Source organism: Pelobates fuscus, chromosome 7 (assembly GCF_036172605.1).
Source record: "Pelobates fuscus isolate aPelFus1 chromosome 7, aPelFus1.pri, whole genome shotgun sequence".
Lineage (NCBI taxonomy): Eukaryota > Metazoa > Chordata > Amphibia > Anura > Pelobatidae > Pelobates > Pelobates fuscus.
Window position 1 is genome coordinate 167,746,341 of NC_086323.1, and position 19,289 is coordinate 167,765,629.

Genomic DNA, 19,289 nt, shown 5'->3' on the forward strand with positions numbered 1-19,289 from the left:
TATATATATATATTTTTATCTACAATGAGCTGCCGTTATAACACAATTAAAGCAGCTCTGTCACCTTCATGTTTCTTGTATGTAACTCAGTGTGTTGTGAATATTGTTAGTTTTAAAATTAACACAATGTACTCACAGTAAATGCTGCTGTAATCACTACTTGAAAATATGACCATTTCAACAAGAATTGGAAAAAGACATGCTCATGAGTTCATGGGAGTTAAAGGGACACTATAGTCACCCAGACCACTTCAGCTCAATGAAGTGGTCTGGGTGCCAGGTCCCTCAGGTTTTAACCCTGCAGATGCAAACATAGCAGTTTCAGAGAAACTGCTATGTTTACAATGCAGGGTTAAGCCAGCCTCTAGTGGCTGTCTTCCCGACAGCCACTTACGCTGGAGGCATATTATGCCTCCATCGCGCAGAGCATCCATAGGAATGCATTGAGAAATGCTTCCCTATTGACCGCTTGAATGCGCCGCGCATGCGCATTCGGCTCCGCTGACGTCGGCGGGGGAGGAGAGGTCACCAGCGCCGTGGGAGCCCGGCGCTGGAATAAGGTAAGCTGCTGGAGTTTTAACCCCTTCAGCGCCTTGGGAGGGGGACCCTGAGGGTGGGAGCACCCTCAGGGCACTATAGTGTCAGGAAAATCACTTTGTTTTCCTGACACTATAGTGATCCTTCAAGCTGATTAGGTCCCAGCACTACACAGGGAAGGGAAAATACAGTTTGTGGACTGCCTTTGCTATTAAAGTTCCTGGACTTTTGAGAATACAGGACAATATATATTACATATTATATATATATATATATATATATATATATATATATATGGCTTGCCCCTGCTATTGATTGCCACCTGCCTGATCCATCATTGTATTACACTGCTTCAAAGTGTGTCCTAACCACACTGCCTGGTGTAGTGTTTCAGCATGGTTTTAGACCTAGTTTAATGTCCTCTTGGGTGAGCCACCACCATACTTCATATATTATATATATATATTTTGTTTAAAAAAAAAAAAAAAACACCAGCTAAACAAACTCAAGAAACAGCCAGCTAAGAAAAAAAAAAAAAAAAAAAGTTAATTGGTGCAAAGAATAATAATTTAAAGGACCACTATAGGCACCCAGACCACTTCAGCTGGTCTGGGTGCCTGGTCCAGCTAGGATTAACCCTTTTTTCTATAAACATAGCAGTTTCAGAGAAACTGCTATGTTTACATTTGGTTTAATCCAGCCTCTAGTGGCTGTCTCATTGACAGCCGCTAGAGGCGTTTCCGCGCTTCTCACTGTGATTTTCACAGTGAGAAGACGCCATGCGCAATCAGGAGGAGAGTCCCCCGCCCGGTGCTGGAGAAAGAGGTAAGTTTACCCCTTCCACCCCCTAGAGCCCGGCGGGAATGGGACCCTGAGGGTGGGGGCACCCTCAGGGCACTATAGTGCCAGGAAAACGAGTATGTTTTCCTGGCACTATAGTGGTCCTTTAAAGGTCAATCTAAGCACTGTATACACTTTTTGTCCGTGCAACTTCATGGTGCTTAGAGTTCCCTGATCCCATTGTCTTTAATGAAGTTGGGATATACCGACAGTGAAATTGTAAAAATCCCCACAGTTATAAGACCGACCACCAGGGTTTTCAGTATGGTATTAAGAATGTTCTATATCTTTGTAACAATGTCAGGGAACACTACTTTTTACACATTTTCCATTTGTAGTAAACAATCTCATGCTATGAAATAATTTGCAGTATTAAAGAAGAGAAATAAAAATGCCTGGTAGAAAAATCCTTTGGCTCCAAAACGTGCAGGAAATGTGCAGGACGCATGGTTCACATTGGAATTTGATCATTAATCCATGTACAAAAAGCCATGCTGACAAATTGTCCCTTAATGCAAGACGTGACTGCCTAAATATCCGCCCTTTAACAGTGGTATTAAAATTAAACACATATCCAGGTGGTCTCATAATAGTACATCACTAGGTGTCCTAATAAATGGGTCCCCTCTTCACGAAATATAGTGATGTCTGTAAAAACTACAAGCTGTTTTTCCCCCTTCTGTTGTTGTTGAATGTAGAAGAATTGTCTGAATAGATTGTAGTCTTAGGACATGTTTCCACAATATGTGACGCACACAGGAAGAACAGGCGTGTGTAATAAAGTTCCATTGTCCATGTGGCTAGTTTTAATAGGAAGACAAGTTGGCATTATATTTTGTTGCATGTCATATGAAAAATTGGGACCTTACAGTATCTTCACAGGGTTCAACCTGAAAAAGAAAAGGCGAAACAACGAATTTTAGTTATACATTTTAAAACATAAAATAATTTTTAAATACGCTGTAAATAAATATTTAAAGGGACACTTCAGGCATATAGTTCATCTCATTTAATGGTTATAATGCATGGAGGTCACTAGCCCTATCCTTCACTTCAGTATTAAATCACTATGAATGGCTTTAATGGGATGTTCTAAGCACAAAAACTGTAGCGAATTTAAGCAGTTTTGGTGTATAGATCATGCCCCTACACTACAGTCTCGCTGCTCAATTCTCTGCCATTTAGGAGTTAAATCACTAAAGTTTCCTTTTATACAAACTTAATCACACCGCCACTGGCTGTGACTCACAGACGATATAGAGATATAGTTTCATTTTCAATTAGGACTTACAGCATAGTGTTTACTTTAAAAGGCTGAATTTGATGCACACGTCTCTTTACAGCATATGTAACTGTGTAGCTGGAGGTAAGAAATTCTATATTGAGCAGAGCAGGGCTAAGTTGCAGTAGCAAATAGAGAAGAGGCTGAAATGGGTTAAACTGAAATAGTGCTCCCAAATACAGTCTCTATACACTGAATACAACGGCTCCCCTAGTATAGAGCAGTAATTTGCTAGTCTTAGGAGCATAAATAGAACTAAAAAATCATAAATTTTATTGAACCCCCTTAGGGGATGAAAAAAGACAAAACGATCAAAAATAGAAAATAAGTAAACAGTGATATTTACAAAAAATTGTGAAAGAAGGGGTTAATCCACTAAACCGTGATATAATCACTCTTGAGGTTAGAAAAGATAAAGGCTATAGTTGATAGTTAGGATGAACAAAATTACCTATAGCAACAATGTTTAGTATAAATTGTAAACTAAACAGAATACAGTGTAGCTTGATAAGGGAGCGAATAACGGTAATCCCTTTGATAAAGTAACGTGCATACACTTGCACTTGTAAATGTAGCTTTGATGGGAGCCACACTGGCAATTAAATTGCTTCTTATGGTGGTGAGGACTCTAAAAGTCAATAATATACAAAGAGGGTGCAAAAAAGCATTTGGAGTGGAAGACGGCAATATTAGCGATCTCCACGCTTCGTCGGCACCCTAGTATATAGACTACCTAAATACAGTGAGAATGGGCAGTATAATAGGTCCGGCCGGACACTTATAAAAGAAAAACAAAAATCTTATGCCCTATACACTGCCTACAGTTTCCCCGTAAGGAGCATTTGTCAGTAATAAGGATTTGGTCATTGAATACTCAGATAGAAAGGAAGGTGCTCGGTGGAGTCAGTGTACCATATATGGGTATATTGCTCTTTTATCGCCAGCCTAAGTAGATAACAAAAATTCCAGCAATTCCCGGTATGTCAGTAGCCCGCACCCTACGAGTATAGATCTCTAAAGTAAACCAGTTCCTGAATATTACAAGTTATAGAAGTCCCCAAAACCAGACCGAAAATAGTGATAAAAGCGGATATCCTAATTAAAGTGCATAGTGTACAAGGTTAAACTCAACGCGCGTTTCGGCGCTAACCTGCGCCTTTGTCAAGAGCTAACCAGTTATGAAAAAAGCGCCACTTTTTAAACCCTCTACTGCCAGCCCCTTTTCCCGTGACGTCATGGTAGTCTTTAGATGGCACTAATAGTGGGCGGGGCTAGGGGAAAGATAAGCTAATTTCGGCATGAGGGGAGTTTAACCCCCACAGTGCCAGAGAGTGGTCTAACATATTATAGGTCCCAAACCAGGGGATCAATAGTATATGTATGTATATAGTTCATTTGTGGGAAAACAAATTAAGCTGATTAATAGATGTATATAGTTTTAAAGACTGAGTATAGAATGGATAAAAGGTGGATTATAGGTTGTAAATAAAACACAGATCATTGTCCTTGGTATCCAGTGTGGTCAGTATTGATAGGACTAAAACAGTATGGTAAGTTGTACAAGCCAGATTTATAATGAGTAAGATGTGATATTGCTCAAAGCAAATTCACTACATACAAATTGGTTACAACAAATATAAATATAAACTGGCCACTCAGATAAATGATCCATTCTATGAAAGTACTCAAGTCCACAGATCATACACTATATACTCAAAATTATTTGGATAAAAGGTGCAAAGGAAAAACCTTCATTTAGCCCATTGGGTTGTAAAGTTTTAAGACGGTAAATCCAGAAGCTTTCACGCTGTCTAAGGAACCTGTCATAGTCACCTCTTCTTTTATCTTGTTTCACCAATTCTAGACCACAAAACTGTAAGCCGTGTGATTTGCCTGAGTGATGTTCCCTTAGGTGGCGAGCTATTGAAGTTTCAATGCTAAGTTTAGGTGACCTGACGTGTTCCTTGATCCTTTCTTTGAAAGGGCGAAAGGTTTTGCCTACGTACTTGCAATCACATTCGCAGGTAAGTAAGTACACTAAGCCTGCGGTGTTGCAGTTGAAAAATTAGGTGTTATTAAAAATTGTTTATTCTCGCTGTCAGATACCATTTTAGAGTCCCGTTTGATGTACTTACAGGCGGCACATCGCCCACATTGGAAAGAACCAACAATTGGAGTGCTTAGCCATGTCTTCGTATTGATGCATTGTGATTGGAAATGGCTGGGAACTAAGAGGTCTCTTAGATGTTTTTCCTCTTCGTGCTGTCATTTCCACTCTGGGACCTAGGATCTTTTTTAGATGGGTGTCACCAGTTAGGAGGGGCCAAAACCTCTGGATCCCAGATTTCATATTCTCCCATCCTGCGTTGTAGGTTGCAATAAGACGTGGAGGAGGGTTAGTGGGTGTAGGTGGTTTATTGTCGGTCAAAAGTGTCTTTCTATCAGACTCCAAAGGTCTCCTGTATGCCTTTTTCAAACAACGGTTAGGATAACCTTTTTGTTTGAATTGCTGTCGCAGGATATTAGCTTGGATTTTAAATTCCTGGATAGTACTACAGTTCCTGCGTGCCCTAAGGTATTGCCCAATAGGTATACCAAGTTTTAAGGGCTTAGGATGGAAACTATCCCAGGTCAGGAGGCTATTGCACGCTGTTGTTTTTTTTTATAAAGTGTTGTCTGGATAGACCTTTGCTTGTCAATTGAGACTGTCAAGTCTAGAAAATTAAGAGATTTTCCACCAAATTCGGAGGTAAACCTTAGGTTAAGATTGTTGTCGTTAAGAAAAGTCACAAATTGGTCAAAGTCATTGGACGTACCTTTCCACACAATTAGGATATCATCTATGTACCTAGCCCATAGATGTATCATGGAGGTAAAGTGTGAACATTTTTCTGATCCAATGATAGTTTCTTCCCACTTTCTTTCATAACTGGTTAGCTCTTGACAAAGGCGCAGGTTAGCGCCGAAACGTGCGTTGAGTTTAACCTTGTACACTATGTACTTTAATTAGGATATCCGCTTTTATCACTATTTTGGGTCTGGTTTTGGGGACTTCTATAACTTGTAATATTCAGGAACTGGTTTACTTTAGAGATCTATACTCGTAGGGTGGAGGCTACTGACATACCGGGAATTGCTGGAATTTTCGTTATCTACTTAGGCTGGCGATAAAAGAGCAGTATACCCATATATGGTACACTGACTCCACCGAGCACCTTCCTTTCTATCTGAGTATTCAATGACCAAATCCTTATTACTGACAAATGCTCCTTACGGGGAAACTGTAGGCAGTGTATAGGGCATAAGATTTTTGTTTTTCTTTTATAAGTGTCCGGCCTGACCTATTATACTGCCCATTCTCACTGCATTTAGGTAGTCTATATACTAGGGTGCCGACGAAGCGTGTAGATCGCTAATATTGCCGTCTTCCACTCCAAATGCTTTTTTGCACCCTCTTTGTATATTATTGACTTTTAGAGTCCTCACCACCATAAGAAGCAATGTATTTGCCAGTGTGGCTCCCATCAAATCTACATTTACAAGTGCAAGTGTATGCACGTTACTTTATCAAAGGGATTACCGTTATTCGCTCCCTTATCAAGCTACACTGTATTCTGTTTAGTTTACAATTTATACTAAACATTGTTGCTATAGGTAATTTTGTTCATCCTAACTATCAACTATAGCCTTTATCTTTTCTAACCTCAAGAGTGATTATACATTCTGTGATTATATCACAGTTTAGCGGGTTTACCCCTTCTTTCACTACTCTTTGTAAATATACTTATTTTCTATTTTTATGATAGTTTTGTCTTTTTTCCTTTTATCTTCCCCTAATGGAGTTCAATAAAATGTATGATTTTTTAGTTCTATTTAGGCTCCTAAGACTAGCAAATTACTGCTCTATACTAGGGGAGCCATTGTATTCAGGGTATAGAGACTATTTGGGAGCACTGTTTCAGTTTAACCCATTTCAGCCTCTTCTCTATTTATTACTTCTTTGGGTTATGCCCTAATGCCCTTCAACCTATACATTCTTGGTGATTGACCATTTGGGTCATTTACTTCGACTGTACTATTTTTTTAAGTTGCAGTAGCATATCTAAAGGGGGGGAGGGGGGGGTACCAGAGCATGTGCCGTCCTTCCACGGAGAAGCTAAGTCAAGGCAGTCAGAGTCTCCCAAGTTGACTCATGAAGGTGCACCATGGTTGCCATGGGGAGAACAGCTGCCAGGACCTCTGATAATGAAGGTAGGAGGGAGAATTTGGGCTGAACAAAGTTCTCTGCTCCTTCTACAATATCAGAGCATTGCCGTGTGTTACCATGGTAACGCTATCACATATTACCAGGCGGTGGTTAGAAGGAACAGCCTCTGCCTGCAAATACATGCAGATTTAAACTGGTGAAGGAAGACACTAATACTGATACACATACTGCTATTGAGAAAGACCATCATTTTTATACCCTAGAAAAAGGTGAAAATGTAATTGTTTGTCTTCATATTCACCTTGGGAATGCAGCATGATTAACAATGAAGTATGGATGCTCCCAAGCACAGGGTTATATGATAGTTGTGTTAGAAAGCAAGTACGATTACCAAGCATTGCTCGTGTTAAAAATAACCTGTTATTACTGATTATACCTGTTGACTTATTTGTAATGGCAAGTGAAAAGAAAATACATATCTTTTTTTTAGAAAAATAATAATTCACATAAAAGTCAAACAACAGCTATGGCCTGACCTCTTACAAACCTTTCCGGTACTACTTTAAATGCACAACAATTTCCTTATTGTCTTATCAGTTGGTACAAGACTTAGGAACGAGCAGGTGGTTTAGATGCTTTAGAACCATACATACTCTTCACTTCTAAGTCTTGCCAAATATTTTCAAAAAAGACTTCCTTATCAGCATAGGTACAGAACTCTGTAGAGGTTAATATGCAAAAAGTTGTTGCAATTGTCTGATTATCTCAAACCATTTACTAGAGGTCTGATCAAAAATGGGTCTTACTTTAGCACACCGAGCCTGGCCCTCCTCTACAGCCTCGTAGATAAGGAAGAAGTTACTATTTCACATTACCCACCTTGTCAATGATAAGATGAGAGCTTGCAGCCTATGTCTGCCATCTAAGATTGCATGGCTTTGGTCAGATTATACATAAGTAACATTTCTGATTATCTGAGCAGCTACAGAGGAGATGAAATGTGGGTGTTGATTCATTATTTTTGTGTTTTCTTTTTAAACTGCTTTGAAACTGCTTTTACAGAAAATCTGGAAAGAGCATTGAAAGATTCACTGCACCATAATTTAACCAAATAACTAGTAGTTTGGGTGTACACAGTGTCCTTTTCATAGATGATCAATGTACAAGTTCTGGGTTCAGCTTGAATTCTGTAAGGTGTAATTTTGCATTGGATCTTACTGCTACATAGAGTTTAAAGGGACACTGTAGGCGCCCAGACCAGTTCAGCTCATTGCTGTGCTGTGTATCTTTTGCACTTAGTGTTGCAAAGTTAAACATTGCAGTTCCAGAGAACTGCACTGTTTACATTGCAGCACTAAGTCTGCCCTCAGTGGCTGTCTGCCAGACAGCCACTGGGGGCGCTTCTGGAATTGTAATTGACTTTTGTTCCGTTATCTGCTCTGCATGAGAACCTCCGGCGTCAGATTTTTCCCCATAGAAAAGCATTGATTCAATGCTTTCCTGTGGGGAGGTCTAATGCGCGTGCAGCATTTGTGGCGCATGCGCATTAGACCTAGCTCGTCACGGGGCAGAGGAGGGGGCGGAACTTCAACCCAGCATTGAGGGACATCGGCGCTGGGATCAGGTAAGTAAAACATGGGTTTTTAATCCTTTATTTACTGGGGATGAAGGGGGCAGGCAGAGGGATGGGTAGTGCCAGTACAGTATTCCTTTAATTATTCTGAATATTACCATTTGTAGAAAGTGTAATTCTTATTTTTAAAAGAGTGTAACTGCTGCCTACATGTAACTACAACTCTTAACTTAGTAGACAGGTCCCTCTCTGAAGCTAGAATTTATAATTACAGGAGTACCAAAATACACAATGACCAGCTAACAGCACCATTAAAAAGCCTAAACTGCTGTGTTAAAACATTAGCCCCGTCATATACATTACAATCTGCTTTTAATACAAACCGCACCTTCTAGCATAGTCCATCCACATACAATCACGTTTAATATTTGCCTAATACTAACAAGAGGTTAATTAGTAACCCTCAAGTTCTCTCGTGTGGAGATAGGTAGGGGCGTAATACAAGTGGAAAGAACAGATTGCACAAGCAAATTTAATGCAGTTCGCTTTATTGTGAGAAGTCACGCAGACTTTTGGATCAAATTAAATATGTATTCTTGGCCACTTGAGCGGAAACATTGAAATCTTTGGATGTGGCTTTTTGCTGAGTGCATCATGCCACAATTGTAATGAGTAACCTAAGTGTTGGTTACAACTTTTAGCATACCTACCAAGTGTCCCTATTTAGAAGAGACAGTCCCTATTTTGGGCCAACAGCCTAATGCCCTTATTTTTTATGAGCTCCATATTGTTGGTGTGTGAGTGTATAACAGAACTTTACAGCAATGATACTCACAGTAACATACCTCCCAACACTGGTCCTCTAAAAAGCAGGTTGGGTGGGCAGAGTCCTGACAGGGTGTCACCAGTGATGCAAACTGTGTCACTAGCGATGCCCACAATGGGCAGGCCGCCTTGAATAGGGGGCTAATCTGATCCAAAATGGGGTGGGTCAGCTTGCCACCTGACAGGCTGTCTTGTCGACTTCCAGCTATTAGGATCATGCAGAGAGCGCTGCTAAAGCATAGTCCTATGCAGTGTGAGCGCGTCTAACAATACACACACGCGTTGCTGTTACCAAATGCGAGACACCAGGGAACTAAAGCTGGAGGCCAGAACAGCACTTTAAATTGTCACTATCCTGCTAAAAATAAGACACTTGGGAGGCAAGCAGTAATGTATCTTTACACTACAATAAATTTGTTCAGAAATCTGTCTGTGTAAATAAAACCTTATGTTCTTGTTCTAATTTACATTTTATTTGCATAAATTATTAAGTTACCTAAAATTTCTCAGAAAAGCTTCGCCCCTGGTCACACCTGCATTCATACCCCTAAAATGAAAATTTCCCTCTTTGTCCATTTGAAATGTTTGGCGTATAATTTAAGTTCCCACATACCTAGCAGCTCTAAACATGCCGCTCGATGGATTGGATGTTATGATTTAGGGGCATCATCCACAGGTTTCTGAACTCCGAAGGCCGTAATGAAAATGTTTACAACAACAATAATGAATACGAGGCCCGTGGCGGCATTGTTGAGGTCATCCAGTTTAGCGTGTTTAGCTGGATTGTTAAGGTCATATTTCACTGCAAAATAAAAACATGGCATTACTCTTAAATTGAAAAAAATTCCAGTGGTAAAAAGCAATACTCTGAGAATGGACCGATATGAAACTAAAGGCACGCTAAGAAGTAAATCTGCATGAAAATGTATCAACAGTAAGCATGACATGACACGAGTGGCAGTCTGAAGTTATACAACTAAATCTATACACTGTATTATCCATATATTTATCAAATGCATAGATAATGTATAGATTTTGCCCCTCAATGGATATTATAAAAGTACTATAGTTCAAAAACATCGGTGTGGTTGCAATTTAAATCTGTTGGCACAGAGGTATGAGCTTCAAGTATGGTTGCCATATCTTTCAATCCACACAACAGGAAGCTCTTCCATTTTTCACATTACATTTTAATATTTACCTGTAATAGACCAAATTATGTCCCTGTGCTTGAATTACCTAGAAACAAGACTCTCGATGGTGTACAAAAAAAAAAAAAATACATTTGCTCGTGATTTTAATGGCCATATACCTTTACAATCAGCTCCAAGGCAGGATACACAGAGTTATTAATTAAAGTGTGAATTCAAATAATCGTTCAGACATTGACTTTTTTTGCTGTAATATTTGAAATTCAGCCTTCAGTGAATAACCCTGTAAATATACATTGAATACCAAAAATAAACAGACACGTCCATGTAAAAAAATGTTTTTTTCACTTTAGCGTCTAATGATAAAGCAGAGGTAAAAATAAATCAAAATAATATGACATTAACCCCTTAAGGACACATGACATGTGTGACATGTCACAATTCCCTTTTATTCCAGAAGTTTGGTCCTTAAGGGGTTAAAGTCCTTCTAACATGTATAACTGCACTTGCATTTCAGACACCATTCTGTCAGGTACATATAGAGAATGTGTGAGTTTATGGGAGTCTAGGGGTATTGCATTTGGATTAGGTCAAGGTTGGTAGACAATAGACAGACAGATTGATACCAACCAATGAAGATTAGGAGAACGCCCACCACAATTTGCAATACGAGTGAGAGCGATATAAGGACGATGAGGGGGACGTAGAAGCTGAAAGTGGGTCCTTGATCTATGACTGCTTTCAGCTGGGAGGCGTTCGCCATGAGGAGAGCTATATCCAGCATACTTTCTGCTGCACTTTTTTTGTTTGCGTAATGATTCATGTTCAGCTCTCTGTGACGTGTAATGCGGGAACCCTGAAACAAATATAAAGGAAACACATTAAGTCATAATACATTGAGTAGAAGTTTATCAGACACACGGTTAGAGGTGATAACTAGCAAGGCAAAAATGGGGGCAATGGGCAAAGTAAGGAGCAATCGCCATGGACGTCAACAGAATGTTTCACAACATAAAGCTCCCCCCCCCCCCCTATTAATTCTGTGGATCGCCTCTGCACCATTTCTAGTTCTGCAAAACTGGTGCCCAAAATAGCATCACATATGCAATGTTGGGTTCTACACCCTTTATTCATTAGCAGAAATGGGAAGTGATGGGAAAGTGACGAGTATGAGAAATAATCATATATTGCATCAGACCTGCAATTGGTAACAGATAGGAATGTATATCCCATGTTCTACAAGCAGATTAAATTTTACAGCAGCAGGCTATTAAAGAATTCGGGGATTTTTACTTGCAGCTTACAAAACCCCTTTGAAAATGTCAAACACTTTTTACTGTAAAAATAAAGTTAGATTGATACCGGAGAAACTGACGGAAGCCAAGCACAGAGAGATGGACACAGGTTTCTTCAGGAAGGAAGAGATTCTTTATTGGATCACCGATCGGGACTCAGAGGGACTAGCGTCACCAAAATACAGCAAAGTCTGAGTACTGAATACATAGAGTACATTCCTTATATAGCACTGTAGCTCCTCCCACAATTAACTACACCCACACATACCCTTAACCTATTTAATAAATAGAGTCTAAACTCATCCATCCGGTCTAACCACGTGGCTCATCTGATACAAAGGAGAGGGACGCGTAATTCCAGTTCTTACATTCCTGCACCTGGTCAGTACAGTGATAACAGTATCTTAGCTACGTGTAATTAACTAACTGATACTACAAACACATATACATACATATGCCTTGTGGCAATCTTAGCCTGCTAAACTTGTATTTTACTGGAATTACATCACATTCCCCCCTTTGATGCCTCTGATATTTCACAATTACTTGAGGCATCACTTAACCTTGGTTTGCATATACCTCAGGTTACCATGAACCAGACCAGACTTATCTTATGATGTGAATCTTTTAACACTCATCTTCCTGCATTGGTTCTCCTTGATCTAGAGCCTTATACTTATATATCGCCATTATCTGTGCAGCAGCCTTCCTCTCTGCTATACTTCCTATCAGGCTTTGCACAGACCTAACTACTAAGGGTATAAGACACGGTAGGAGTAGACACAACAGTAAAATCAGTAGGACTCCACCTACCACTGCCTTAAGCCCTCCAAACCACTCATACCAGCTACCAAACCAACTACTTGGATTGTACCCTTTCCATACCTGAGTAGGCACATGCGCTAGTTTAACCATATGGCTAGTAAGCTCAGCTATTGCTTGCCCTTCGTCATCTATTTGAAGACAGCAATTACTTAGGTTAAACTTCCCACATACACCTCCCTCTACTGCCAAAAGGTAATCCAAGGCTAATCTATTTTGGTACACTGCTGTCCTCATCCTGGTGTTATGCTTCGCTAGAAGATTGAGCGCTTGTGATGTCTCATTTGTGATAATCTCAACCACCGCCTGTAATCTTATAATACGGTTGAGCATATAAATAGGGGTTCTATAACCAAAGGTACCATCCTCAGCCCACGTGGCTGGCCCATAGTAATCTATAATACGCTGGGGAGGCCATTCATCATCTTCCCAGGCGCCTATCTCTATGGGTCCCCTTTTCTTCCTATGATTCACATCATACACTTTAACACCTAAAGTCTCACCTGTTTCAATCGGTAACAAGAAGAAGGATGGTTTGAGCATACCCAACACACATGCCCCTTCCCAGTCCTGTGGCAGCTCCGAATAGGCTTTCTTACCACAGATCCAGTACAAATTTGCTGGGGCTCTCCAAGTAGATGTGATGGATAGATCAAACCACACATCCTTTAAATTGGCATATCTAGCAAACGGGTTAGATGGTTCTGAGACATTTGAAGCCGACCACCAAGTTGTATTCTTTGTATCATCATCATAAGCTTTTTGCCCTAGACAAGTTAATTCTCCTACAGAAGTATTATACATTATTCCTTTCCTTGCTATGCAAACATAACCTATGATGGAGGTCTTTAATCTCCACTCAGATTTACCTCTAACACTCAAATGATAATCGGCTTGTGTAGATATTAGTTGGTCAACTGCCTCAGAACCGGACATTACCTCCTTTGCTTCCCAAGGCCATTGGTCTCCCATGTTAGTACCTCCACACACATAGCAGTTGGTAACATTAAGACTACCGGCAATACTTTCAGCTAGGTCAATGAACAGGTTTTTAGCGTTATGGGGGATCTTATTATCTATACTCATCTCTTCATAAAAGGAATGGTATACTTGATGAGTCTGGGAGGATACCGTATCAGTCTCTATTCCTATAAACAATAATGTCCCAGGATCTAAACCCGTCCCGTATATTTGAAACTTATCTAAGAACTTGTCGGGGTTATTAATGAGTATATGGACTGGGTTGCATTCCATAGACTTACAATAAGGGCTAGTCGGCAACTTAGTCACTATCATGTCTTTGTCTACTGTCTGTCCCCAAGTTGCCCACCCCACACAAGACCAATATGGGCAAAAGTTATAATCTCTATTTGGGCATCTAGGACTTACATATTTATTTTTGCTACTGGGACAAATATATTTATCGTTAGACCCATACGTCCTCTCCCATCTAAGATCCCCACATACATTCCACGGCTTTCTACCACTCGATATCGCTTTACACGCATCAAATAGCAGAACACCCGAAGAATGTACGGATTCTAACACCGTTTTATTAATTAGGGTCCCCTGAGGATCTCCATTCCTGAGAGTCAACCAAATTGTACGAGGCTGATACTCCGGACTGAAGCACTTAGGTTCTCCTACTCCTAAATGGCACACACTATAATCTATATTTAAGTATCTACATCTCGATACATCTCCTTTACATTCGTATTGTGAATGCCAAATTAGGGTTTGGGAAATATGGTTACCTGTTCTCGTAGTCTTAATGCATACCTCACAGCTAGGAGTGTCGGTACCTCTACCTTCCTGAATATAAAAACACATATAAATAAACACTATCAAAAGCACATCTTTCGCCGTCATCCTCAGTCTTCGTCCGTGCGATGGCGCCTCAGCTTCCAGGATGTGAGGGGCTGCAGGGAATGGAGTTCTGCTCATCTTCACAGGTGTCCCTTCGAGACTTTCCTGGCTTATACACTATGTGTTGGTAAGCGGACAGGCTTTATTATGGCCTTCTCACTCACACCTGTAACAATAAAATTTGTAATCCACAATAATTCCTCGTTACTCCGACTGAGTAGTGCGTTTTAACCGGATCTTGCAGGGATTCTCTGGATCTGCTGTAACTTGCCAAGAATCGACTGCTGCTGGTTTAACCCTGGAGTGATGTATCCACGGAGTTACTTCGGCTACTTTTATCGCTGTAGGGGTAGACAAAAGAACAACATAAGGACCTCTCCACTTGGGCCCTAACGGTACATTATTCCACTCTTTAATCCACACTTGGTCTCCTGGATGATAACTATGAACAGGGGGATAAATATTCACAGGTAATCTATCTTGTACCCATTTCTGTACCTCCTCCATAGTCTTACCCAACTCTACAACCTGCTGCCGGGTAATTCCTTCTCCCAACTGACTCAAGTCCCCCCTTAAGTTACCAAGTACGGGAGGTGGTCGCCCATACATGATTTCAAAAGGAGAGAGGCCCATCCTTCTGGTAGGGGTACTGCGGATTCGCAATAAAGCTATGGGTAAGAGAACGTTCCACTTAAGTTGGGTTTCCTGACACATTTTAGCCAACTGGTTCTTTATAGTTCTATTCATTCTCTCTACCTTACCAGAACTCTGGGGTCTATATGCAGTATGAAGCCTCCACTTTATACCAAGCATATGAGTCAGTTGTTGTAGGCACTGATGAACAAAAGCTGGACCATTGTCCGATCCTATAGAACAGGGTAGTCCATATCGGGGTATTATTTCTCGTAGCAGGAATCTCACAACTTCTCCTGCTTTCTCTGTACGAGTAGGACATGCTTCTACCCAGCCTGAATAGGTGCACACAATTACCAGCAGGTAACGATGTCCACCCGATTTAGGCATCACTGTAAAGTCTATTTGTAGATCGGACATGGGGAGTCCCCCCATAAACTGAACTCCTGGTGGCTTTACTGGTCCTTGTCTTGCATTATTCTTAGCACACGTTACACATCTGCGTACAATGGCCTGAGTCAAGTTGGACAATCTTGGTATGTAGAAATGTTTTCTAAGAGATTCTTCAGTACTGTCTCTCCCAGAATGTGTCCCGTTGTGATAATTTTGGACAATTTCTACCGCTAGCGATGCTGGTATAACTATTCTTCCATCTTCTAGCTGATACCACTTGTTCTCCAGATACTTTCCCGGTTCAGTCTTTAACCACTCCTCTTCTTGAGCTGTATAAACTGGAGTCCATTGGGACAGTGGAGTTGGTATAAGAGCAGCTATATGCCCTACATACTCCTGTCTTCCTGATTCAGCAGCACGCTTAGCTGCACTATCTGCCATCCGATTTCCCTTGGTTACATCACCATCTCCTCTCAGATGCGCTCGACAATGTATGATACCGACTTCTTTCGGCTCCCACACTGCTTCCAATAGTTGTAGGATTTCAGCTGCGTACTTGATTTCTTTGCCTTCTGAATTCAGTAGTCCTCTTTCTTTATACAAAGCTCCGTGGGCATGAGTGGTTAAAAACGCATACTTAGAGTCCGTATAGATATTTACTCTTAAACCTTCAGCCAATTGTAACGCTCGTGTTAGTGCTATTAATTCTGCCTTTTGTGCTGATGTTCCTTTCGCCAGTGGCCGAGCTTCTATCACCTTGTCTATTGTTGTCACTGCATATCCTGCATAGCGGATCCCTTCTTTCACATAACTACTGCCGTCGGTGTAATATTGAACATCGGGGTTCTGGATGGGAAAATCACGAAGATCTGGTCTACTTGAGAATACTTCATCCATTACTTCCAAACAATCATGTTGACTTTCAGTAGGTTGTGGCAAAAGGGTAGCTGGATTTAAGGTGTTTACAGTCTCTAAATGCACTCTTGGGTTTTCACACAACATTGCTTGATACTTGGTCATACGGCTATTACTAAACCAATGATTTCCTTTGTAATCCAACAACGTCTGTACTGCATGTGGGACTCGTACATAAAGTTCTTGACCCAGAGTGAGTTTATCGGCTTCAGCTACTAGCAGGGCGGCTGCAGCTACGGCTCTTAGACAAGGTGGAAGTCCGCTGGCCACTGCATCCAGTTGCTTAGACATGTAGGCAACAGGTCTTTGCCATGATCCCAAGTACTGTGTCAATACTCCCACAGCCATTCTTCTTTGCTCGTGTACATATAAGTAGAATGGTCGTGTGTGATCAGGTAGACCTAATGCTGGGGCACTCATCAAAGCCTTCTTCACATCTTCAAATGCCGTTTGCTGTTCTTGGGTCCATAAGAAGGGGTCGTGCTCTGTACCTTTGATAGCTGCGTACAGAGGTTTTGCTAGTATCGCATAACTGGGAATCCATATCCTACAGAAGCCTGCTGCCCCCAAGAATTCTCGCACTTGTCTTCTATTCTTGGGTATTGGTATTTGGCAGACAGCTTCTTTTCTCTCTGGCCCCATAATTCTTTGACCTTCAGAGATATGGAATCCTAGATACTTGACAGTTGGCAAACACAACTGAGCCTTCTTCCTGGACACCTTGTATCCTGCCTTCCAGAGAATATGTAGTAGATCGTGCGTTGCTTGCTGACATTTTTCTTTTGTAACTGCTGCTATCAACAAGTCATCTACATATTGTAACAATACACATTCTCCTGGGATAGACTCGAAATCCAGTAGATCTTGACTTAGAGCTGAACCAAATAGGGTAGGTGAATTTTTAAACCCTTGGGGCAGTCTTGTCCAAGTCATTTGGCGTTTTGAGCCCGTTACAGCGTTCTCATTGGAAAGCGAAAATACATTGGCTTTCTGCGGCAATTCGGAGGCAAAAGAAGGCATCTTTGAGATCTAAGACTGTGAAGTAAGTAGCCCCGCCCGGAATTAAAGCAAGCAGGTTATATGGATTGGGTACAACTGGATGTATGCTAACAACCGCATCATTGACTGCTCTTAAGTCCTGTACAGGTCGATACTCATCTGTACCGGGCTTTTGAACAGGCAGCAATGGGGTGTTCCAGGGGGAAGTACAGAATTTTAGGATACCATACCGTATGAACTTATCCAGATAGGATTGGATGTTCTTCTTAGCCTTCTGCGGAATGTGATATTGTCTTAGGCTCACTGGATAAACCCCATGTTTCAGTTCAATTTTTATTGGTGGAATATTGCGGGCCAGTCCTGGTGGGTTGTTCTCTGCCCAAACTCCTGGTATGTTAAACAATGTCTCATCACTCCTAGGGTTTTGGCTAGTCAACACTGTATAAAGTCGCCACTCTTCTTCCTTTGGTACGGATAAAGTCATAATACCTGAAGGTCCATTAAACTTTAAGGATGTTGTTCCATTTGGTAGGAACGTAATCTGCGCTTGTAATTTTGATAGCATATCACGTCCCAGCAATTGGACTGGACATTCAGGCATATAAAGGAATTGGTGTTTTACTACGTGGCCTCCCAATGTACAGAGTCGACTTTTAAGAACCGGTTTTTCAGCACTTCTTCCAGTTGCTCCTATCACAGTAATAGTCCTTCCAGATGGAGGAGCAACTAGATTAGTCACCACTGAATGTTCAGCACCAGTGTCGATCATGAACGCACTCCTTTTCCCCCCTATTGATACATCGACCATAGGCTCCGCTCGACCAAGGGGGATGGAGCCCGGTCGGTATCAATAGTCCTCCATGACAGTGTCAGCCAATCCTACAAAGTCCCTACCTTCTCTATCGCGGGACCTTTGCGCTGCTGGAATATACCTGTCTTCCCTAACACTTCCTCTGTTCCCATTACTCCCTCTATAACCATTACTCCCTCCGGGGCCTCCTCTACCTCTCGCTCTACCTGTAAAGTTTCCGTAGCCTGCCCTGGGTTGGTCTCTCTCGTACTGCTCTCTTTGCGGACATTCGTTCCTCCAATGCCCTTCTTCCTTGCAATACGCGCATTGATCCCTACTCAAAGGCTCCCTACTCCATCTATTATTGCCTCTATCTGGGCCCCGTTTATCTACGCCTGCGATCGCTACCGCTAGCATATCAGCCTTTTTACGCATCTTGCGCTCTTCCTCTTTCTTACTTTCTGTATCCCTGTTCATATAGACCTTATTTGCTACCTCCATTAGTTGGGTGATGGACATACCTGCAAACCCTTCTAACTTTTGTAGCTTGCGCTTAATATCTCCGTATGCTTGGCTGACAAAGGCGGAGTTAACCATTCGGGAATTGTCTGCGTCTTCCGGATTAAAGGGGGTATACAAGCGGTATGCCTCCAATAATCGGTCATAAAAGACACTGGGCGCTTCATCGCTTTTCTGGATCACCTCAACTGTCTTCGACATGTTAATGGCTTTCTTTCCTCCGGCTTTCATGCCAGCAATTATAGCGTCTCTATAGGCTCTGAGTTGAACCATATCAGCACCATTTACGTTCCAATCGGGATCGGTGTTGGGATAGTGTGTCGCGGCCCATGCTGCTGGATTGGCTTGGTTCAAAGCACGGGCTCTATCCTCTAATGCTTTAATGGCTGCTTGATTTATTCTTGTCCTTTCCTCATTGTTAAATAAAGTCATTAGTAACTGCTGGCAATCAGCCCATGTCGGATTATGCGTCTGTACTATTGAGGTGAACAGATCAGTCATAGCTTGTGGTTTCTCAGTATACGAGGAATTATGGGTCTTCCAGTTTAAAAGATCGGTTGTGGTAAATGGGACATATACGAAGACTGGGTCAGCGTGTGCCATTTGACCTGCGGCATCGATATAAGCTGACCCGGGATTCAG

General features: G+C 41.4%; 1 protein-coding gene across 1 annotated transcript in view; it reads right to left on the minus strand.

Annotated features, from left to right (window-relative positions):
* Nucleotides 1-1,667: 1,667 nt before the first annotated feature.
* LOC134568354 (ninjurin-1-like) overlaps nt 1,668-19,289 on the minus strand; it is a 65,059-nt gene continuing 47,437 nt past the window's right edge. Inside the window, exons 2-4 of the mRNA XM_063426907.1 lie at nt 11,046-11,271; nt 9,878-10,066; nt 1,668-2,267 (exon numbers count right to left, since the gene is read on the minus strand). Coding sequence (XP_063282977.1) covers nt 9,915-10,066; nt 11,046-11,271 — 378 coding nt within the window. The 3' untranslated portion in view covers nt 1,668-2,267; nt 9,878-9,914. The remainder of the gene's footprint in view (nt 2,268-9,877; nt 10,067-11,045; nt 11,272-19,289) is intronic.